Source organism: Dendrobates tinctorius, unplaced genomic scaffold (assembly GCF_039654945.1).
Source record: "Dendrobates tinctorius isolate UK_male_01 unplaced genomic scaffold, ASM3965494v1 ptg000008l, whole genome shotgun sequence".
NCBI lineage: Eukaryota > Metazoa > Chordata > Amphibia > Anura > Dendrobatidae > Dendrobates > Dendrobates tinctorius.
The window spans coordinates 36,599,846-36,624,868 of record NW_027361676.1 but is presented as its reverse complement, the minus strand read 5'-3'; the positions used below and the strand labels follow the sequence as shown (position 1 = coordinate 36,624,868).

At 44.3% G+C, this 25,023-nt stretch overlaps 1 protein-coding gene across 2 annotated transcripts in view; it reads right to left on the bottom strand.

Moving 5' to 3' along the window:
- Positions 1–5,965: 5,965 nt before the first annotated feature.
- Positions 5,966–25,023, bottom strand: part of KLHL2 (kelch like family member 2) — a 199,934-nt gene continuing 180,876 nt past the window's right edge. For both annotated transcript variants that reach the window (XM_073576986.1, XM_073576996.1), the window contains exons 10-15: positions 17,127–17,324; positions 14,070–14,171; positions 13,845–13,973; positions 10,924–11,064; positions 8,597–8,740; positions 5,966–7,027 (exon numbers count right to left, since the gene is read on the bottom strand). In XM_073576986.1, coding sequence (XP_073433087.1) covers positions 6,999–7,027; positions 8,597–8,740; positions 10,924–11,064; positions 13,845–13,973; positions 14,070–14,171; positions 17,127–17,324 — 743 coding nt within the window. In that variant the 3' untranslated portion in view covers positions 5,966–6,998. The remainder of the gene's footprint in view (positions 7,028–8,596; positions 8,741–10,923; positions 11,065–13,844; positions 13,974–14,069; positions 14,172–17,126; positions 17,325–25,023) is intronic.

Below are 25,023 nucleotides of genomic sequence, written 5' to 3'. Positions count from 1 at the left end.
GCTAGAAGTTTTATCAGTGTTAGGCCGGGATCACACACAGCGAGATACGGCCGAGTCTAGCTGGTTAAAACCAAGCTCTGGCGCCGGCACTCCGGAGCGGCGCGTGCAGCCGCACAGCAATACATGGAGCTGCACGCTGCACTCTGGAGTGCCGGTGCCAGATCTTTGTTTTAACCTGCGAGACTCGGCCGTATCTCGCTGTAGTGTGACTCCGGCCTTAGTCTCTCAGTCATCACTGTGATCGTTTTTATGTCAAATGTATCGGCATGTTTGCTGGCCGTGTTCGGCTGGCAAACTGACGTGTATTTAAGGGTTGGGTAGTCCCATCTCTAGTGTTGAGCATTCCGATACCGCAAGTATCGGGTATCGGCCGATACTTGCTGTATCGGAATTCCGATACCGACTTCCGATATTTTTTCAATATCGGAATTCGGCATCGGAATCGGAAGTTCAGTTGATTGACGGCCTGACGTCATCATGATGCGCGGTGTGTGCGCATCATGATGCGCCGTCATTTCGGGCCTTCCGGGGGTCTCTGCCGGCCTGCCGCGGGGGGCTGTGCCGGCCTGCCGGGGGGCTGTGTGGACTGCCCGGGGTCTGTACCGGCCTGCCGGGGGGCTGTGCCGGCCTGCCGGTGGTCTGTGCACCCTGTGGGGGTCTGTACCGGCCTGCCGGGGGGCTGTGCCGGCCTGCCGGGGGGCTGTGCTGATGTCCGGGGGTCTGTGCAAGCATCGTCCGATGGGACTACAAGTCCCATCGGGCGATGCCTGCTACCATGACAGTGATTGACACATTAGCCAATGATGGGACAGTAGTAGTCCCATCATCCGGCTAATGTGTTAAATGTTAAAAAAAAAAACATGCTACATACATACCACACAGCAATGGCATAAAGTGAGACTAGGGACTTTTTTTTTTTTTAAGTGGCGGAGGAATACAGTGCGGAAGGATACCTACCTTCCGTCATTGGATTCCTGCAGCCCGTAGAGAACGGCAGCATCATCTGATGCTGCAGTTCTCTACCCAAGATCGTCGTGGGACACACTCGTGGACTGCTTCGGATCGTGGGTGAGTATTTTTGTGGTTTGTTATGTTAATATTTATCCCGGAAAAGACAATGGCTTCGGGGAACAATGTGACAAGTATTGGTAAGTATGTTACTCTATGTTATATGTACTGTATGTCTATGTATGTATTGTATGAATGTATTGTATGTATGTAGTATATATGTGGTATGTATGTAGCATGTAGTATGTATGTAGCATGCATGTAGTATGTATGTAGCATGCATGTAGTATATATGTAGTATGTATGTAGCATGTAGTATGTAGCATGTAGCATGCATGTAGTATATATGTAGTATGTATGTAGCATGTAGTATGTATGTAGCATGCATGTAGTATATATGTAGTATGTATGTAGCATGTAGTATGTATGTAGCATGCATGTAGTATATATGTAGTATGTATGTAGCATGTAGTATGTATGTAGCATGTAGTATGTATGTAGCATGCATGTAGTATATATGTAGTATGTATGTAGCATGTAGTATGTAGCATGCATGTAGTATATATGTAGTATGTAGCATGTAGTATGTATGTAGCATGCATGTAGTATATATGTGTTATGTATGTAGCATGTAGCATGCATGTAGCATGCATGTAGTATGTATGTAGTATATATGTGGTATGTATGTAGCATGCAGTATGTATGTAGCATGCATGTAGTATATATGTAGTATGTATGTTGCATGTAGTATTTATGTAGTATGAATGTAGCATGTATGTATGTAGTATGAATGTAGCATGTATGTAGTATGCATGTTGTATGTATGTAGCATGTAATTTTTTTTTTTTTTACATTTAACACATTAGCCGGATGATGGGACTACTACTGTCCCATCATTGGCTAATGTGTCAATCACTGTCATGGTAGCAGGCATCGCCCGATGGGACTTGTAGTCCCATCGGACGATGCCTGCACAGACCCCCGGAGCCTGCACAGCCCCCCGGCAGGCCGGCACAGCCCCCCGGCAGGCCGGCACAGCCCCCCGGAGCCTGCACAGACCACCGGCAGGCCGGCACAGACCACTGGAGCCTGCACAGACCCCCTGGCAGGCCGGCACAGCCCCCCGAAAGGCCCGTACAGACCCCAGAGAGGCTGTACAAGGGCAGGAAAGGGTTTTTCTTATTCCGATACCGGAAGTCCCATAGACTTGAATGGGACTTCCGGTATCGGAATCGGCGATACCGATACTTTTTTTAAAGATCGGCCGATACCATCCGATACGATACTTTGAAGTATCGGACGGTATCGCTCAACTCTACCCATCTCCTTTCGCTCTCATTTTAGTTGAGCCAATCACTCAACAAACACCTATTTTTAGCTTAGTCTCTGACCTATCATCATGCTATGACTGCCAGAGGCTCGTCCGCACTAACCATTTATCGGCGATGGAGCACATAAATTATTCCTATCTCACAGGGGAGACAATTACTCAACAGAAGAGTGTTCCATAGGCTCCGCCCCTAGCCAATCACGATACTAGGACTGCTGGGGGCTCGTCTATCGTCGGAGGAGTGGTACTCTCTATACTCTTCCTGCCTTGGGGGGGCGATTCGCGACATCTTTGTCAATAACGCCGGCGGTTTTTGTGTACTCGTCTGTGGACGGGTTGTAACAAGAAACCGGTACAAACTACAGTAATTCCTTTATTCTGATAGAGATTATATTGCTGATACAACAGGGCCCTTAGATGTGTGGAGTCTCAATGAGCAAATCGGACTTCATGTGACATCAATAAAAACGTTTCCAAGACTTGCAGCCCTCCTGAAGTGTCAATCTTTTTACATTTTTCTGTCGGTGTATTTTTTTTTATAGAGGGCTTACTTTTTGCAGTCGGAGCTTTCATAGGCATCAGGATATCAGGATTAATTAACTTTTATTCTTTTTGAGAATGATGGATGAACAAAATGCCAACAAAAACAGCATTTTTGACATTCACAATGTGGGAAAACCAAATGTGTTGATTTCATAGTATAGGTTGCTACAGTTGTGGCTAAGCCATTTGCACTTTTTTTATTTTTTACTCTCAGAAAAATTCTCTAATTTTTCTGTTAACATTACACTTTGTTTTTACCATGGGATTTGAACTTGCCATGCTTTGATTAATTCAGTAATACACTGCATGCAGAATTATTAGGCAAGTTGTATTTGAGAGGATTCTTTTTATTATTGAACAACAACTACGTTCTCAATCAACCCAAAGACTCATAAATCTCAAAGCTTAATATTTTTGGAAGTTGGAGTGGGATTTTTTTAGATTTGGCTATCTTAGGAGGATATCTGTTTGTGCCGATAACTATTACTGTGCAGATTTATTAGGCAACTTAATAAAAAACAAATATATACCCATCTCACTTGTTTATTTTCACCAGGTAAACCAATATAACACCACAAAATTTAGAAGTAAACATTTCTGACATTCAAAAACAAAAAAAAAAAAATCAGTGACCAATATAGCCACCTTTCTTTACGATGACACTCAAAAGCCTTCCATCCATAGATTCTGTCAGTTGCTTGATCTGTTTACAATCAACATTGCGTGTAGCAGCCACCACAGCCTCCCAGACACTGTTCCGAGAGGTGTACCGTTTTCCCTCCCTGTAGATCTCACATTTTATGAGGGACCCCACAGGTTCTCTATGGGGTTCAGATCAGGTGAACAAGGGGGCCATGTTGTTTTTCTTCTTTTAGACCTTTACTGGCCAGCCACGCTGTGGAGTATTTGGATGCATGTGATGGAGCATTGTCCTGCATGAAAATCATGTTTTTCTTGAGCGATACCGACTTCTTCCTGTACCACTGCTTGAAAAAGGTGTCTTCCAGAAACTGGCAGTAGGTCTGGGAGTTGAGCTTCACTCTATCCTCAACCCAAAAAGGTCCCACAAGTTCATCTTTGATGATACCAGCCCATACCAGTACCCCACCTCCACCTTGCTGGCGTCTGATTCGGAGTGGAGCTCTCTACCCTTTACTTATCCAGCCTCGGGCCCAACCATCTGGCCCATCAAGAGTCACTCTCATTTCATCAGTCCATAAAACCTTAGAAAAATCAGTCTTAAGATATTTCTTGGGCCAGTCTTGATGTTTTATCTTATGTTTCTTGTTCAAAGGTGGTCGTTTTTCAGCCTTCCTTACCTTGGCCATGTCCCTGAGTATGGCACACCTTGTGCTTTTTGATACTCCAGTAACGTTGCAGCTCTGAAATATGGCAAAACTGGTGGCAAATGGCATCTTGACCCTTGATTTTCCTCAATTCATGGGCAGTTATTTTGCGCCTTTTTTGTCAAGACGCTCCTTGCGACCCTGTTGGATATTTGCCATGAAACGCTTGATTGTTCGGTGATCACGCTTCAATAGTTTGGCAATTTCAAGACTGCTGCATCCCTCTGCAAGACATCTCACAATTTTTGACTTTTCAGAGTCCGCCAAATCTCTCTTCTGACCCATTTTGCCAAAGGAAAGGAAGTTGCCTAATAATTAAGCACACCTTATATAGGGTGTTGATGTCATTAGACTACACCCCTCCACTTAACAGAGATGCAAATCACCAGATTTACATAATTGGCAGTTGGCTTTCAAGCCTATACAGCTTGGAGTAGGACAACATGTATAAAAAGGATGATGTGATCAAAATACTCATTTGCCTAATAATTCTGCACACAGTATATGCTGCAATACTTCAGTAGTACAGTGTATTATGCGTTTCAATCTTGCACTCTCAGCCTAATAGGCTCTGTGATAGGCAAGACTTAATGAAAAGTACTGTGCATTTAAGTACTGTGCATTTAGATGTGCCGATTTTGGACCATTAAAGGGAATCAGTCACCCTATTTTTCGCCTATCAGCTGCCGACACCGACATCAGGGGCTTATCTACAGCATTCTGTATTGCTGTAGATAAGCCCCCGAGGTAACCTGAAAGCTAAGAAAAATGAGTTAGATTATACTCACCCAGGGGCGGTCCGGGTCCGGTTTTGGTCCGATGGGTGTCACGGTCTGGTCCGACGCCTCACACCTTCTAACGGGGACGTCCTCTTCTTTGCTGCCTGTCATGTCTCCTGCGCAGGCGCAATGCTCTGCCCTGTTGAGGGCAGAGCAGAATACTGCAGTGCGCAGGCGCTGGACCTCTCCCTGCGCAGGAGCCGCAACGGGAAGAAAAAAAGAGGACGTCACCGTTAGAAGATGGGAGGTGCCGAACCGGACCACGACACCCGTCGCACCAAAACCGGACCGCCCCTGGGTGAGTATAATCCAACTCATTTTGCTTAGCTTTCAGGTTACATCGGGGGCTTATCTACAGCATTACAGAATGCTGTAGATAAGCCCCTGATGTCAGTGCCGGCAGCTGATACGCGAAAAATAGGGTGACCGATTCGCTGTAAGGCCACGTTCACACGGTCAGTATTTGGTCAGTATTTTACATCAGTATTTGTAAGCCAAAGACTGGAGTGAAACAATCAGAGGAAAAGTATAATAGAAACACGTCACTATTTCTGCGTTTTTCACCCATTTCTAGTTTTGGCTTATAAATACGGATATAAAATACTGATATTGTGAACTTGGCCTACTATAAGCCAATCACCCATCTAAGTCGTTCAGTGCTCAGTTAACGGCGTGTTTATACAGCCTCATAATACGATCGATCAGTCCCAATAATTTATGTTATTTTGCTGCACATTCCCATTTACACGGGCAACGTACTGCTGATAACAAATTTTATGCCAGCATAAACGATCCGGTCACCTGATGAATGGGCGTTTTCCTCATTTGTAGGGTCATCACTAGCATGTTTACACCAGCGGATAATAGGGAACAAGTGTTCCTAAAAACGCTTGCATTATCTACTTGTGTAAATGCACCCTTACAATCACTGTCCTCCAATCAAGGTAAAAACAGTCACATTGTGATACAAAAATTTTATTGAAAGAAATATGTAATCAATTGTACGTACATTTGTGAGTGTTGTTAAAAGATAAAAGAAATTGCTCATAAGAAAACACATCTGGTAATAGCACTTCCAGGCAAATCTGATTGATGCCCCTTTCATGTAAAATAATTTAACTACACTGACAAATACTTAAATAAATCATGCATATTCACTCGATATCCACAAGTTTATATGGAAAACTGAAAAATCATCGCCATGCTATAAGACTCCTTCATGTAAAGAAAGGAATTACAATGAAATTTGTGCAAATTTATACAAACCACATCATAAATAATCATTGATTCATAATTTATTTTTGTTCTATAAAAACATTTGGCAATGTTTGTACAATCCCCCCTCCCCTAATACCACTGACCAGATCATGTGGCACTTTTTAAATATACATAATAAAAAAAATACAACTCTGTCTCACAACAGTACTGGCAAATTTCCTAGGACTGTGCCAAATATAAATAGTGCAGTAACCCAACAGTTGGACTGCTTTGAAAAAAGCAGCAATTACAGTTATACAATACACGTATGCACAGACATACACACACAGTTTAGATTTTATTCACATAGCTGAAAAAAGCATCCTCGTATGTGAAAATATGACTCCTAACATTCTACCAATGTAGATTCCAAGGAAGATATATTTCACTATCATGCCTAGTCCACCTCACCAAATACACTTCTTCATAGACATCCTTTAGTCAACCGTGGTCAGCAAGAGCTGGATGACATGAAAGCAGCTTTGTTGCTTTTTTTTGTCACAGTTGGGAAGAATTGTGTGAACAAATGTCAAACCATAGCAAAATCCAGACATCTACTGCTCCCCTCAGAAGAACTCTGAGCAATACTTCAACCTAGGGTAATCTTCGGCGGCTGCTGCGCTTTACTGCAGACGAAAAGGCTTTCATTTCCTTTCCCCCAGCTTGATATTACAAGCAATGAAGTAATGCCACACTTCACTTTATACCCGTGCTGTCAGAAGGCCAAAGCTCAGATCATAATGGCTTATCAATAACTGTAACACCTATAGAGAGAAGACAAGCAGGGTGAAAGGGTATTACATATACAAATGGAAAAAAATGGAACCCACTTATAAATTAAAACATATACCGTATTTTTTGGATTATAAGATGTACTTTTGCCCCTGAATTTGGGATAAAAATGGGGGTGCGTCTTATAGTCCGACTGTAGTTTAGCAGGGGGTGCGATGGCCGTGATCGAGAGGGGTCACAGTTGGCAGGAGACCAGGAGGAGAGGGACAATGCTGCGGGCCCTGGGCTGAGAGGAGGGGTTGACCTGGCACCTGGGCTTCAACAAGATGTTGGCAGACAGGAGCAGAGTATCGACTTTGCCCATTGATTTCCCGACATTTGGCTTCAGCAAAATGGCCGCTAGATGCAGCACATGCGCAGATTTAGGTCTTGGGTCAATGACGAGCAGAGATCTCAATCTGCGCATGTGCCACCTCTGCAGACGTTTTGTTGAAACCCAGGAGCCACAGCCTCTTTCCACCCCACTGTTGAGACAACATAAATAAGGACTATAATTTATTACAAAAAATTTAAAAATTGCCATTTTCCTTCCCAAATTTTGGGGTGCACATTACAGTCCATAAAATACGATACACACGTTACCTGACTGTTCAAAGATTTTGACAGTTATACCCTAATGCTATGTTCATGCTTTATTTTTCTTTCTGCAGCCAAAAATGCTTGTTTTTTGGCGTTTTTGTCGGTTTCTTTGCAGCATTTTTCCGGTTTGGATTACATGTGTGCTTTGTCTACAGTACATATTAAGACAGTTAGTCTTAGTCACCAAAAACGCTAAACAGTGAAAACACCACTGCGTTTTATGCAGCATTTTTTCCACTTTCTTGCTGCTTTGTATGGGCGAAAAAAACACTTCAAAAATGCATAAGAACATAGCCTAACATAATGAAACATCAATAGAAAACTATTTTGACATTGTTTTTCGGGAGTTGCTCTTACAGAGTATGTTGTGTGGTAAAAATGTCCTAACATCATTATTGTCTATATCAGTATGATTAAAGCGATACCACACTTATTAACTGTTTTTTATTATTTTGCTGGTAAAAAAATGAAAAAATTATAAAAAAAATTAAAAAAAAAATCAGTGGCGACCAATAGTATATTGGTGCAACCAGTGCAGCTGCAAAAGAGACAAATAGGTTAGGGGGCCACAGTTTCCTACTACCAGAAGCTCGCACAGGGCTTGAACAAAAACTTCATAATTACTTTTATTGTTAGAAAAATTTGGCGCTTTATGATGAGGGATGGGATAAGTGAGGACTCCATAGAGCGCTGGCAAAAAGTCTTCTCCTGTCTGTCAGCCCCTGACCAGGCAATTTTGTGCACCGGTAAATTGATATCATATGGCCAATTGTATTTTTTATATCCTAAACTATTTTTTGGTGTTCATTTACCTTATTCTGAGCAGAAACGGTCTCATTATATCAGCCATTCCAGTAAGGTGAAGTACAATGTACAATGGGGTCATAGCTACATTAGATAAAATGATAACAGACTTGTGTGAACACACTGAACAAAGTACAAAATGCTTAAAAAATATTTACCTGCATAACTTCTCCCTGTGCTCATACACGATGGCAAAAGTGTCCATTTGTCAGTCGTTGGGTTATAATACTCTACGGATGCCAAATTACAAGACCCATCGTCACCTCCGACAACATACAACATGCCATCAACCGCACAAACACCTAAATATCACAGGAAGAAAAAAGTGAAAGATAATAGACATTTCCGTAAACAATGGCGCAATTACCACTCAGGTCAGTGATGTAAGGACATGTCCATGTTTGGCAATTACAGATTCTTGCTTTGGATTCAACAGCTCTGACCCACAACAGAATATGGCACAGTGTAGGATGATTTCATCTACTGGTTTTGGAGTAATTTTGCAGACTAAACAGAATGCCGATCAACTGAACAGCAATCAATAATCTTTAGTTTTTTTTCCAAAAGGTCATAGTAATCAGGCTATTACACAACCGTGGTGGCCGTTCAGCGCCACTGGTAAACTAGTCTCAATGGACCTTAAAGCTTGGAACAGGTAAACTTTTCTTCCCAGGGAAGGTGTGACAGTGACTTAGGCATTTACTATGGCTCATCATACAAAGTGTTCCTCGGAATGATCATTTCCCAATAATGGACTACTGTGAAGCACCCAACAAATTAACAATTTGCTTGAAACAAACAAGCCATCGTTCTCAACAGCACATCACCCTGTTTAAGCAGGAAATCTGAAAGTTTGTCCGTAGCTTGATCGGTTAACATGGCGTGCTGCATGATGGTCCTCAGATGTGACTTATTAGGATATGTGCACATAGATTTCTGAGGCCATTTTCTGAAAACACATGAAAACCTCATCCTATTCATTTCTGTTGTAAAACCACCTACTGTACATACATTCAGGCTTTCAATAGTTTTAAATTAGCTCCAGGTTTTCAAAAACGCCAAGGGCCCGATTCAGTAAGACTAGCATTTTGTACAGTAGTCTTAATGAGACATGCAGGAATAAGATGCTCCAAATTTATGGAAAGGCGCACGTCACTTAATGAATTTGGTACACCTTATCCGTGACTTCTGACACCAAATGTCTTCGCTTTCTTGCGCTAGTCTGTGTTGAGCAAAAACTTAGCAACTTTTCCAAGTGTTTTGCGCCAGTCTAATGCTGTAACCCGGATGTGTCAGCCCTAAAGTGTTTAACAGAAGTGACCGGTCAATTCTTCAGACATTTTCCACTATGAAGCCACTCTATATTTTACAGCAGAAGTGAATGGAAACGCTACAAAGATGCCTGAGAATCTCGTGAGTGCTTCAAAAGCGTTTGTGAGGATTAAAAAAGTGTAAGGAAATGTCCCCCAGTCTCTACCCCCAAATGACAAAAAAAACCACAATTAAAAAATGCTTAAACCTTAACAAAATATTACAGGAAAGAACAAAAAGCCCCTATAAAATGCCACACAGAAGGGGTGTTTCCAGAAGTTGTTTCTGCTTGAAAAACTTGTATTTAACAGCCTCCTGTGTGGACAGTCATTCAATTTTATAATAACTATTTTTTTTCATTCATGTCCAACATGGTGATATTCATATGTTGCTAAATTTTGCTGAAAAATATATTAAAATTGTATCTAGCCGTTTTCAGGCTTGCAAAATACCTTATGCCCTTTTAGAAAGAACATATTCTCTGGGTATTTTCCCATATGATGCAGGGTGAGGACACTTTATATGCCGCTCTCTAGCATGGTCACACTGCTGACAAGCGGCTCCGCTCCAACATACAGGTTCTTCCATTTCCTATGGTACTGCATGGGCCCAAGGAGCTGGAACTCCTCTTTATGGAGCATTGTAGTGCTGTATACAACTAGCTACTCCATATCACAGCTGAGCAGATAAGCCCTGGCTGGATTCTATACAGCCCCAAAATGCAGGAATCTCTGCAGATAAGTCAAGGCCATGGCTCAGAATGACACCTCATAAAAGGGCAATAATAGAGACTATAATCCGAGGTCAGCGCAGCATACGATAAACTTCAATGAACCTGCACAATTAATGGAGCAAAGTAAACATCGCACCCAGCAACATACAGAAAACAGATGGTAGTATGTAACAGTGGTCACGAAGATGAGGTCTGCTGGGCGGCATGTTGGCCTACTCCTCTAGATGCCTCTCTCCAAATACGTGTCACCTTGGCTAATAAAACAGAAGCTCTGCAGAATAAAGCAATGGAGCTCGTTTTCTAAGATTCTGGTGTGCTTTCCACATTATCTCTACAGACTCAGGAAAGCCTGCTGAAATGGCAGAGCTCGGCGTCCTGGAAACCATGAGCGGAAATGTAGGCAGAAATTATAAGTCTGATGTAACAGGTCACAGAACTTACCTGCATTTCTTCGGCACATATTCATGTCAGCAACTTGCTTCCACATATTAGTAGAGGGGTCAAAAACTTCAACACTTTTTCTAACCAATGGACCATCATGGCCCCCAACTGCATAGAGCAATCCGCTCAGAACCCCCACACCTACAAACAAAAATAGTATTTAGAGGTCTGAAACGACAAGCGCATAAATCACAAGTGACTTCACAGCCTGTATGTAACCAGACACATGTGATGTCGAACACGTGCTCCAATGTATAAACCTATTCTGTGCACATCTACTGTAAGCTAGAGTGCTGAGTGCAGACGTACTTTTTGGCCCTGCGGATTTTTCCGCGCAGAATGTAAGAAATCTGCAGGTCAAATGACCTGCATTTTTCCTGCGGATTTCTTCCATTTTTCATGCGGTTTTCATGCATTTTTTTGTGCGGTTTTCCATCGCGGTTTTCCCCCTGCGGATTTGGTGACAGGGGAGATGGAAAACCGCACAAAAGTAGTGACATGCTGCGGATTTTGTACCGCGGGAAAACCGCACGGAAAAATCCGCAGCGTCTGCACAGTGTTTTTTTTTTTCCAACGATTTTAAGGCTACTGGACATCACAATGCAGATATGCAACGTTTCTGCGCGCTAAAATCCGCTGCGGAACCGCAGCAAATCTGCATCGTGTGAACACAGCCTAATACTTTCAAAGACTTTCATTTTTTCTTTCTTCACGTGGCAACCATGTAATCTATTTCTGGGATCAAACCCGTAAATGCTCACAGTATAACATACAATATGTGGCACTGTATAAGCAGGGCTGTGAAGTTGGTAAGGCAAACCTCTGACTCAAACTGACTCCAGCCTGGCCTCACTACTGAGCATATCCATAAAGTGCAGCACAGATTCATCTCAGCTCTGACTCCACAGCCCTGCCTCACTACTGAGCATGTACATAAAGTGCAGCACAGATTCATCTCAGCTCTGACTCCACAGCCCTGGTCACTACTGAGGATGTACATAAAGTGCAGCACAGATTCATCTCAGCTCCGACTCCACATCACGGCCCCACTACTGAGCATGTACATAAAGTGCAGCACAGATTCATCTCATCTATGACTCTACAGCCCTGCCTCACTACTGAGCATGTACATAAAGTGCGGCACAGATTCATCTCAGCTCTGACTCCACAGCCCTGCCTCACTACTGAGCATGTACATAAAGTGCAGCACAGATTCATCTCAGCTCTGACTCCACAGCCCTGCCTCACTACTGAGTATGTACATAAAGTGCAGCACAGATTCATCTCAGCTCCGACTCCACATCACGGCCCCACTACTGAGCATGTACATAAAGTGCAGCACAGATTCATCTCAGCTCCGACTCCACATCACGGCCCCACTAATGAGCATGTACATAAAGTGCAGCACAGATTCATCTCAGCTCCGACTCCACAGCCCTGCCTCACTACTGAGCATGTACATAAAGTGCGGCACAGATTCATCTCAGCTCCGACTCCACAGCCCTGCCTCACTACTGAGCATGTACATAAAGTGCAGCACAGATTCATCTCAGCTCCGACTCCACATCACGGCCCCACTACTGAGCATATCCATAAAGTGCAGCACAGATTCATCTCAGCTCTGACTCCACAGCCCTGCCTCACTACTGAGCATGTACATAAAGTGCAGCACAGATTCATCTCAGCTCTGACTCCACAGCCCTGCCTCACTACTGAGCATGTACATAAAGTGCAGCACAGATTCATCTCAGCTCCGACTCCACATCACAGCCCCACTAATGAGCATGTACATAAAGTGCAGCACAGATTCATCTCAGCTCCGACTCCACAGCCCTGCCTCACTACTGAGCATGTACATAAAGTGCGGCACAGATTCATCTCAGCTACGACTCCACAGCCCTGCCTCACTACTGAGCATGTACATAAAGTTCAGCACAGATTCATCTCAGCTATGACTCCACAGCCCTGCCTCACTACTGAGCATGTACATAAAGTTCAGCACAGATTCATCTCAGCTATGACTCCACAGCCCTGCCTCACTACTGAGCATGTCCATAAAGTGCAGCACAGATTCATCTCAGCTATGACCCCACAGCACTGCCTCACCACTGAGCATGTATATAAAGTGCAGCACAGATTTATCTCAGAAACGACCCCACAGCACTGGTCACTACTGAGCTTGTCCATAAAGTGCAGCACAGATTCATCTAAACTAAAAACCCAGATCATTAGACAAGGAATAGAAAAGACATTTATAGAACATTTCATAACTTTCCCAAATTATTATGAAAAAATTGACATCACAGACTGCACTGTATTAGTTACTATACCCAATTTATTATATATTTTAGGAGTCGGACCTTTTTATAATGACTCCAGCTCTGACTCCACCAAAATGTAATGGTGACTAGCAAAATGTTTTAATAGTGCAAAAAATATAGACAGAAATACACTATTATACACTCTGAAGGCAACTTTGGAACCATCTAGCACTAAGGTATAAGATATCATATTTTTCACTTACTGAAATATTGATACATTGGGCCAGAGTCATCAAGACAGCCATTGTTAACAACAGGTTTGATTAGCGGGCAAGCAGAAGTCAGACACTCCTGATTCCTGAAGAGGTGCACTCCTCTTTGTGAATCTGGAGCATCTGGTGAGTGTTGTGCACCTCTGTGTGCCATGCCAGAAATGTCACTCTGAAGTGTGATTTCTGGCATAGGGAACACCACAGCTCCTCTTGAAGTACAAGAGCTTTGGCATAATGCTCACATTTTGTTGAAGCTGAAAGAAACTGGCACGAAAATGCCAAAAGTCGCAAAATTTGGGGGCAAATCCAAGATTCAACTAAATTTTGCAACCTTTCATAATTGTTGGGTGAAAGGTTTGATGATCATCGGGCCCACTGTCTTTCATACCTGCTCCACTCCTTCGCGTGCCCATTTCGGAAATGTAACTCCATTCATTTGTACTTGGGTTATAACATTCAACTGTGCTAAGACACTGTCGTGATGCCCCATCGTAACCACCAACAGCATACAGCATTCCTAGAAAGTACAAGAAATGAACATTATGACATTGATGAGTTCAGAAAGATCATTATCAAAATTCCATAATGACCAGTACATTACTGGAGAGCTTACCTCCAACAACACCAACTCCAACACTACTTCTTCTAGTGTTCATTGGCGCTACATGAAACCATTCATTTGCCTTCACATTATAAGCTTCAACAGTCGCCAGACCTGCAAAAACAGAATAACATTTCTGTATACCTCCTTATGACATCAGAAAAAAAACAATAAAATGTTGTTTACCCCTCCCCCCTTAAGAAAATAGTTATTTATTACTTTTTGAAATCTAAGCCTATTTATTGACTTGGACTATTTTGATTCTGGTTCCTTTGGCCTACGCTGGTTTGCGTAAACCAGCATATAAATATGCTTTTTATGCTGGTTTACACAACATATTTCATGAGTGAAGTTTCTCCAGGCATGCAGCAGCCGTGATCCAAACATATCTTGGATGTAGTCAAACAGCAGAAATAAAAAAAAAAGGAAAACTTCAATTACTGACATTGCTGGCTGCATATAAACAAAATAATACATACAGTCTTCAGAAAACCTAAGTACACCCTCTTTGAATTGTAAGGTTTTAAAATCAGGACATAATATAACCATAATATAAATACCATATGGTCCCTAGAAAGCCTTGATAATCCTAAATATTTTATCTATTTAATGTCAGACTATTTTTTTTCTACTATACTTTAATTACAAAGTCTTTATTGTTCACTCACTACTCTGCTTTTTTTTTTTTTTTTTTTTAACTATTTCCTGTGTGATGACGCTTCACCCGAGAACCCCCAGTGTATGCTGGGATACTCAAATTATCACGAGGGGGCAGAGGCTGCGGTTATTGCCTCAGGCTCTGCCCCCTCAATGAAACGAATCGTCATCAGTGACGTCTTTTTTCTGGGCTGGACTAGTGAGCCTGGTCACTATACAAGATCCTACTGAGGATACGTTGGTGGTCAATTCTGATGTGTGCTCAGTAGAATTCAGTGCGCTCCTCACAATCTTTGAGGATAAGTAATGAGCAAACAAGAAAGCGCACTGTCAGTGAGAATTGGAAGGAAAGAATGCATGAGCAGAGACCAGCGTCTCCCCTGCAAGTGACAGAGCACTAGAGTGTCAGGTTGTCACTTCTCATCAGAGCCGGCCCAAGGGAACACAAATTGCACAGTGACAAGATCCTACTGAGCATACGTCTTAGGCGACAACTGACACATGCGCGCAGAGACTAGCTCTATTCTTGTGTGCACTGTATGCTTCTGTACACAACCCTGCCAGCCCGATTTATTCCTTCTTCTATCTACATAATGATGCCTGAAGCAGACCACTCAGATATGGGAAACTGCAAATGTGAATATTCATGCACATGGTAGAAGATAATCATCTGCCATATGCATCAACAGAGCAGCATTTGAAGTTTCACACAAACCGTCTGATGCAGGTAGTAAACACTCCTCAGCGCTGCTTGTGTCCGCTCCACTGAGCTTTCTTACTACAAACTTTGTTGGAGGAGAGCAAGACAGTTTAACTTTGCTGAAAATCAGCGAACAAGCGCAATGATGTAAAAAACACAGACAGGTACAATTAATGAAATGTTAGAATACAGTATATATGTGTCAGAGGTGGAGAGACAGCAGAGCTATGCTGGCAGGAAGCCAGATGTGAGAGACTGCACTGCAAACAATCGACCCGGAGAAGACGAACTATAGCAAGATGGATTAAATGGCAACTGGAGGATAAATAGAGGCTGAAGCGGCATCTGTTGGAAGGCGACGTGTGTAAAATGGGGGATATTTAAAAATGAGTTATATAGGCATAAATAAATGTGTGTAAATTACTAAGCATCCATCATAATTTTGAGTAAAGTAGGGAGCAGTCTTCATCCCTCCCCCACATTTGATGCCACAAACCATTCCTTCCACTGCTTGAAAGGAGGTACCAATTGTTCTTCAAACAAGCTCCACTGACTAGGAAGTCAATGATCACTTGCTTTTAGACATGCGCAACAGAGTCTTACGTATGCTGCATACCAGGTGTTGTGTCAGGATGGAAGAAAAGCAGAACAGTTGCAAGTAGCAGTATCGAATGAGGTCAGAAAAGGAAAATGCATGGAGATCCCATGTGACGTGAAAGATGGATGACATGTATTTGGGGAGACCTCACTCAGACTATTTATGGTATGTTGAATGGACATTTCTGGCATACCTACAGCATTTATCTAATCACACATATTATAATATTGGGTGTAGCCTGGTACATGAGACAGATATGAGTCCTCAGCATCATTCTGTTTTTTTTTTTTTTTCTTAGTGAGTTTATTAACCATTTCTATCCATTTGCAATTATGTGAATTTATTCTTACGGAGTAGGATCTTACTAGGGTCATATAGCGACAAGTCAACAAGGAAGGGTGCCACATGACTTTCCAGGGTGTTAGGCAAGAATTCATAGTTTTTAAGGAATAAACTAGGTCCCGCAAACTTCTCAGTTACACCAATGTCCCTTTGAACAGATCACCTGCCTTCTTCTTTGTAGCCTTTTGATTCTCTGTAGAATGTTTTTTGTGCATTTGTTTGTATGGAGGTGCCTTAGAAATAAGTACAAAGGCTCGTATTTGCCTCTTGAATTGTGTTTTTTATATCTTGGATACATCAGAGTATGTTTTTCTTGTTGCATGGGGATTATGTCCCCGGTATTGTGTAAAATATTTTATCCACTCCTGTATATCCACCAAGTATAATTATTTTTGTGTATGTGGATATTTTTCTTTCCCCATTTGTTGGTCATATTAACTGATAATAAAAATGATGTTTTATGGGTTTTCTGTGTTTTGGATGGTATATTGTAGGCCCTTTTTGGATTTTTATTCCACCTATTCTTTTGAATTTAATTTTATCTGATGTTGTATTTACTCAATTTTAAAACATTCCAAGGACCAGATTTTTTTTTAATTTTTTTATTATATTTCGATATGTAGTCTATAGAATTCCAAGAGGATGTACTCAGATTTTTTCAGGATTGTATATAAACACAAACAAATATATACACGCAAAGTGGTAACTTTACTACTAAACTACATTTAATGTGACAGGCACAAAGTAACAACACTGCATCATAAACTCTTACCTGTACTGCCATCAAATCCTCCAACAGCATATAGCAGTCCACTGAGGACTGCAGCCCCTAGAGTACTTCTCCTGTCCTGCATGTTTGCCACACTTATCCATTGGTCCTTCACTGGGTCATATGAATCGACAGTACGAACTCGGAGCGAACCATTGAATCCGCCAACAGCAAACACATGTCCATTCATGTACACCACACCTAGGAATAAAGCCATTATTAATCACTTAGTGACAGAGCCAATTTCGACCATAACAACCAGGCCAAATCTGACCAGCGTCACTTCATGTGGTAACTTCATAACTCTGGAAGACTTTAACGTAACCCAGGTATTCGGAGACTGTTTTTTTGTGACACAGTGTACATTATGTTTAGTTTAGTCCAATAAGTTTTTCATTTATTTGTAAAAATAGTGGAATTTTCGCTAAAATTTTTAAAAACTCGCTATTTTGAAACTTTCAATCCTTATATCTTTAAACCAGTTAGTCATGCTGTACAAGATAATTAATAAATAACATTATATATAACGGCGTGGGTTCCCCTGTATTTTTGATAACCAGCCAGGCAAATCTCACAGCTGGGGGCTGCAACCCTCAGCTGTCAGCTTCAACAAGGCTGGTTATCAAGAATAGAGGGGTCTCCACTCTGTTTTGTTTTAAATTATTTAAATAATTTAAAAAAAACCGGCGTGGGGTACCCCCCATTTTTGACAACCAGCCTTGCTAAAGCAGACAGTTGGGGGCTGGTCTGGTATTCTCAGGCTGGTAAGGGGCCATGGATATTGGCCCACCCAGCCTAAAAATAGCTGCCTGCAGCTGCCCAGAAAAGGCATATCTATTAGATGTGCCAATTCTGGCACTTTGCCCAGCTCTTCCCACTTGCCCTATAGCGGTGGCAAGTGGGGTTCATATTTGTGGGGTTGTCGTCACCTGTCTATTGCCAGGTGACATCAAGCACACGGCTAAGTAATGGAGAGGCGTCTATAAAAGACTCCTATCCATTACTAATCCTATGGTTGTATGGTAAATAAAGACACAGCCAAAATAAAGTCCTTTATTAGAAATAAAACAAAATACAGCTTTCCATTTTATTTAAAAATAACAAAACACGGTTATACTCACCAGAAGCCCATTCCCCGAAGCCCTCATTCACCTGTAATAAAAAAAAAAAACAAAACAAAAAAAAAAAAACGCAACAATATACCATACCTGTCTTTTGATCTGTCCCATGCCATAATTCTTGTCTGGGGGATAAACAGTTTTTAACCTGGACGGTGCCAAGATGCGACTATCCAGGCTGAGAACCACTAGTGACTGAGCGGCTGCGCGCGCAGCCTCAGTGACCGGTGGTGACGTCATTGAGATTACCTCCAGTCACTAAGGCTCCATTCAGCCGGGCTGAACTGCAGTGACCTCGGTAAGATACCAGCTACCAATGTGAGAAAAACTCAAGGCAGATGGAAACACATCCACATGTGATCTTCTCAGGTGGTATACATCTTTTTAGGCGATCACAGAACTGTAGTCGTCCACGATTGTGTGCTAAAAAGACGCCCAAAATGATGGGTCATTGCCGGAACAGAGGCCAGATTTAGTCCAAAGTTACTCCATCTGCCTCAAAAGTGAGTGGTTCAGTTGGGGCTTTGTCTGAATTGCGATTTGGGGAATTTGCACAGTAACCCATAGAAATGCTGATGGATGTGGACCCACTGCATCATGGGCCAGGTTACTCTGGAGGGCCGTGACTAAGTGTCTACCGGGCCTTCATTAGGGCCTCTGATGGTGAGGATAGGGAAGTCCTCAGCACTGCAGCAGATGACAGGAGGGTCAGAAGCATGGATAATAGGTTGGAAGAGCTGCCTAATATAGGACCTGCTGGGACGAGATAGGCCAGGGAACATAATCTCTGCAGGACACAAGGTTAAATACCTATAGGGACAGGCCATGCCCCCCTAAGGCTAAAACCACATGCAGATGCAGTAGTGCTGCAAGAAGTTGAGTAGAGCAGTGCTGAGGAGGCATGCAAGTTACCCCTGTGACTGTAGCCCCAAACTTACCCTTTCTTGTGGAGTACAACATAGAAAACTCTTGAAGAGGACAGGAGCACCGATATTCTCCTCAAGTTCTCAGGATTTCTCCTCAGGTCCAAAGTCCTTCCAGGTCCTCCCCTGAATATTTTTTGTATTCAAGATGTCCTTGACCTTGAAGATGTCTGAGGGACCCTTAAGAACAGCGCTAGCAGAAGTAGCTTGAGGCATCGAGAAGTGATTCAGGACCACCGGCTTCAGGAGTAAAATATGAAAGGCTGTTGGGATCCGAAAATTTTTAGAGAGTTGAAGATGGTAGGTCACCGGATTAAGTTGCCTGAGAATTCTGTAAGGAACAAGGTATTGGTGATCGAACTTGTACGAAGGCACCTTCAGTTGAATTTTCCAAGACGACAGCCAGACTTTATCTCCAGGATGATACTGAGGCGGTGAACATATCTTCTTGTGCGCATGATTCTTCATTCGAGACACAGCCTTAAAGAGGGAAGCCGGTGTCTCCTGCCAGATCTGGAGAAAGTTGCTGAACAAGGCATCAGCTGCTCAAACCCCAGAAGACATAGGAGAGGGCACTTGAGGATGCTTAGAGACACTATGAAGAATGGAGATGCTCCGGAAGACTCCCCAATTTAGTTGTTTTAGGAAAACTCCACCCAGGGAAGTAGTGGCACCCAGTCACCCTAACAGGTGGAGATAAAGTGGCAAAGGTAGTTCTCCAGAATCGGACTTACCTGTTCCACTTGCACATTGGTCTACAAATGGTATGCGTTAGAGAAGTCCAGCTGGACATTCAGCCGTTTGCACAGATGTCACCAAACCTTCGACATGAACTGGACTACGATCAGAGATTATGTGAAGATGAAGACAGTCAAGACGAAATACATGCTGGAAGAACTGTGTGGTGAGCTTAGGACCGGAGGGTATTCCGGCCAGAGAGCCATCTTAGGCTAGTTTCACACTAGAGCTTTTGAGCGCAGCGACGGCCGGCGCACGGCCGCCGCTAAGCCCCGCCCCCTGCCGCACCTCCGCCGGTAGCTCCGCCTACCGGCGCATGACGCTGCTTGCGTCCTGCGTCCCCTATCTTTATCACTGGGGGCGCAGGCCGTGCGCAATATGCGTTTGGCGGCGCATGCGCCTTTTTGACGGTGCGCCGACCTGAGCCAAACGCAACCTGCTGCAGTTTGGTTACTCTCGGCGCACCGTCAAAAAGGCGCATGCGCCGCCAAACGCATATTGCGCACGGCCTGCGCCCCCAGTGATAAAGATAGGGGACGCAGGACGCAAGCAGCGTCATGCGCCGGTAGGCGGAGCTACCGGCAGAGGCACGGCAGGGGGCGGGGCTTAGCGGCGGCCGTGCGCAGGCCGTCGCTGCGCTCAAAAGCGCTAGTGTGAAACTAGCCTTAGAGAACCGTTCCACAGTACCCCAGATGGTGTTGTTGTAACCTTTGGAGAGAAACAGGTCCGTTATGAAGTCCATAGCAATATGTTGCCAGGGAGCAGAAGGAATCGGCAGAGGCTGGAGAACAGCAGGCTTATCTCTTGAACACATGTTTCTTTCTGGTGCACTGTGAAAATATGGTTACGAAAACCGGGACATCCTTGACCACAGAGGGTCACTAGAAATGGCGAGCAATCAGCTCAGTGGACTTATGCATGCACATATGACCAGTCAACTTAGATTCGCGTCCCCAGGACAGAACTCTACTCCTAACAGTGGGAACAAAGGTTTTGCCAGGAGAAATGTCTTTAAAAAAGATAGGAGCTGCTCTAATAATTCTGGCTGGGTCAATGATGTGCTGAGGTTCCTCCTGGGAATTGGTCACATCAAAGGATCGAGACAGGGCATTTGCTTTGACATTCTTCACAGGACGGAAGTGTAATTAGAATTTAAAATGAGCAAAGAAGAGCATCCACCTGGCTTGACAAGGATTCAACTGCTGGGTGGACTGCAGGAAGGTGAGGTTTTTATGCTCCGTGTATATTACTGGAGAGCTCGCACTCTCCAGATGTCGTCTCCATTCCTCGAGCGACATCTTGATAGCCAGAAGCTCACGATCCCCAATAGTATAATTTCGCTCAGATGGCAAAAACTGTTTGGAGAAAAAAAATAGGGATTTTTGTGATAAACTCACAGTAAAATCCTTTTCTCCGAGACGCTCATTGGGGGACACAGGTACTGTGGGTGTATGCTGCCTGGAGGCTGACACAAAGTGAAAAAAAGAGGTTAGCTCCTCCTCCGCCGTATACACCCTCGCCTTGATTGCGGGTGGAAACCAGTTTAGTGCAAAAGCAGTAGGAGAACAACAAAATCAGCCTTAATGCAAGTAACAATATGTCTAGAAAATAACCACCTCAATGTCAACGAAAATGCACATTAATTAAATAAACAAGAGCCATCTGGCTATCAGGGTGGGTGCTGTGTCCCCCAATGAGCGTCTCGAAGAAAAGGATTTTACTGTGAGTTTATCACAAAAATCCCTGTTTTTCCTTCGCCTCATTGGGGGACACAGGTACTGTGGGACGTCCTATAGCAGTCCCTGGGTGGGAAGTTGACTCACCGATCCAAGCTACATGCACCTCCTGTCTAAAGGTGTGCCACCGCTGCTTGGAAAATCCTTCTACCTAGGCTCACATCCGCTGAAGCCTGAGTATGGATATTGTAATGTTTGGCAAATGTGTGCATGCTGGACCAGGTTGCTGCCTTGCATACCTGTTTCCGTCGAAGCCTGGTGCCGAAGCGCCCAAGAGGCGCCCACTGCCCGAGTAGAGTGTGTTCTGATCCCTGCTGGAACCGGCGCACCTCTGATGCGGTAGGGCTACTGAAAAGTCAAACGAATCCATCTGGCTATGGTCGATTTCGAGGCAGCGAGTTCCTTCCTGCGCCCCTCAGGGAGCACGAATAGCGTGTCTGTCTGCCGAAAGGGAGCCGTCCGTGACACGTACCTCCTGAGGGCTCTTACCAGGTCCAACGTGTGAAGAGCCTTTTCCACGCGTTGTACTGGTGCTGGACAGAATGAAGGCAAGATAATATCCTCATTAATGTGAAACGAGGAAACGACCTTCGGCAGAAAAGGAGGGAGCTGGTCTGAGAACCACCTTAACCTTGTGGAAAGTGAGAAATGGGGCTTGGCAGGATAGAGCTGCCAGCTCCGAGACCCGCCTGATTGATGTTATCACCACAAGAAACACTACATTCCAGGAAAGGTATGACAAGGAGACATCCAGTAGCCGCTCAAATGGCGCTTCCTGCAGAACGCCTAGGACTAGGTTAAGGTCCCAGGCGTTCAGGGGCGCCCTATAGGGAGGTACCAAGTGGGAGACTCCCTGGATGAAAGTCTTTACCTGTAAATTAGAAGCAATTCTGCACTGGAACAGGACGGATAAAGCAGATATCTGTCTCCTGAAAGAGCTGTGGGCCAATCCTGAGTCTATGCCACACCGTAGAGAGGCCAAGATGTTGGGGATAGAGAATCTCAGTGGAGAATAACCGTGGTCTCGACACAAAGAAAAGAACACCTTCCAGGTGTGATGGTAAATTCGCGCCGAGGTAGGCTTCTGGGCGCTAACCATTGTAGCCACCACCTCGCGCCCAAACCCCGCCTGGGTCAGAATCCAAGATTCAACGGCCATAGAATCATAGAATCGGAAGGGACCTCCTGGGCCATCTGGTCCAACCCCCTGCGCTCAAAGCAGGATTCGCTAAATCATCCGTCAGATGTCTGTCCAGCCTCTGTTTGAAGACTTCCATTGAAGGAGAACTCACCACTTCTCGTGGTAACCTGTTCCACTCATTGATCACTCTGTCAAAAAGTTTTTTCTAATATCTAATCTGTGTCTCCTCCCATTCAGTTTCATCCCATTGCTTCTAGTCTTTCCTTGTGCAAATGAGAATAAAGTTGATCCTTCTACAATGTGACAGCCCTTTAGATATTTGTAGACAGCTATTAAGTCTCCTCTCAGTCTTCTCTTTTGCAAACTAAACATTCCCAAATCCTGCAACCTTTCCTCATAAGACAGGGTTTGCAGACCGGTCACAATTCTGGTCGCTCTTTTCTGAACTTGCTCCAGTTTGTTGATGTCTTTTTTAAAATGTGGTACCCAAAACTGGACACAATATTCCAGATGAGGTCTGACCAAAGAGGAGTAGAGGGAAATAATGACTTCATGTGATCTAGACTGTATGCTTCTGTTAATACATCCTAGAATTGCATTTGCCTTTTTGCTGCTGCATCACACTGTTGACTCATATTCAGTCTGTGAACTATTAGTATACCCAAGTCTTTTTCACATGTGCTTGTTTAGCCCTATTCCTCCCATTCTGTATATGCTTTTTTCATTTTTATTGCCCAGATGTAGTACTTTGCATTTTTCCCTGTTAAAAACCATTCTGTTAGTTGCTGCCCACTTCTCCAGTTTATTTAAATCTTTTTGAATCCTCTCTCTTCTCTAGTATTAGCTATCCCTCCTAGCTTTGTGTCATCAGCAAATTTAATCAGTTTACCCTCAATTCCTTCATCTAAATCGTTGATAAAGATGTTGAACAATATGTTGCCATGCCGTCAAACACAGGGCCCCTGAGTTCAGGTGCAAGATCGGGCCCTGGGAAAGTAGATCGGGGCGCTCTGGCAGTGGCCAAGGAACGTTGGCGAACAGCTGCACTAGATCTGAGTACCACGCTCGACGGGGCCAGCAGAATCGCTGAAATCCCCTCTGTTTTGATCTTCTTGATGTCCCAAAGAAGTAGTGGCAGCGGGGGGAATAAGTATGGGAGGCGAAACTGGTTCCATGGCAGAACCAACGCATCCATAGCGATCGCCTGCGGGTCTCGGGACAGAGCGACAAATATAGGCACCTTGGCGTTCACCCTGGAGGCCATGAGGTCCACATCCGGTGTTCCCCACCGTTGGCAACTCTGCTGGAAGACCTCGGGGTGCAGTGACCATTCCCCAGACGCAAGACCCTGCCGGCTGAGGAAGTCTGCCGCCCAATTCTCCACACCCGGGATGTGGACCGCCGATATCACCGAGTGGTTCCTTTCGGCCCAGTGAAGAACGTGCCCTACCTCACGCATGGTTGCTCTGCTGCGGGAGCCCCCTTGATGATTTATGTAAGCCACCGCCGTGGCATTGTCCGACAATCCGGATGGGGCGGCCTACTAGAAGGTGCTAAAACTGTTGCAGAGCCAGCCAGATCGCTCGTATTTACAAGTTGATCGGGAGGCGTGCCTCCTGCGGCGACCATCGTCCCTGGGTCGTGTGGTGGCGAAAAACCGCTCCCCAGCCGAGGAGGCTGGCATCGGTTGTGACTACCAACCAATGGTTCGGGGGGGAAAAGGTTTCCCCTGAAACAGTGCGGAACTGACTGTCCAACACTCGAGTGACTGACTGACCTGAGAGGACAACCGGCACCGGTGATCGAGCGTGAATGGGTTCTTGTCCCAGGATGACAAGAGGGCGTGCTGCAGGGGACGAAGATGAAACTGGGCGAACAGGATCGCTTCCATCGCTGCCACCATCTTTCCTAGTATCCTCATCCCGAAAACGGATGGTGTAAGGGACCGGTCGGCGAAGCGCCGGACTCCCTGTCGGAGCGCTAGGGCTTTGTCTCGTGGGAGAATTACCAACTCTTGGCAGGTGTCGAAGATCATCCCTAAAAAGGCAATCCTCTGAGCTGGGACCAGGGATGATTTCTCCGTGTTGACCAACCATCCTAAGTGGGAAAGAGACACTTTCCTCGCATGCCCGATTTGAAGGGCCCTTGACCAAGAGGTCGTCTAAGTAAGGCAAAACGACTATGCCCCGAGAGTGCAGGATGGCCATGACGACTGCCATGACCTTTGTGAACACTCTGGGGGTG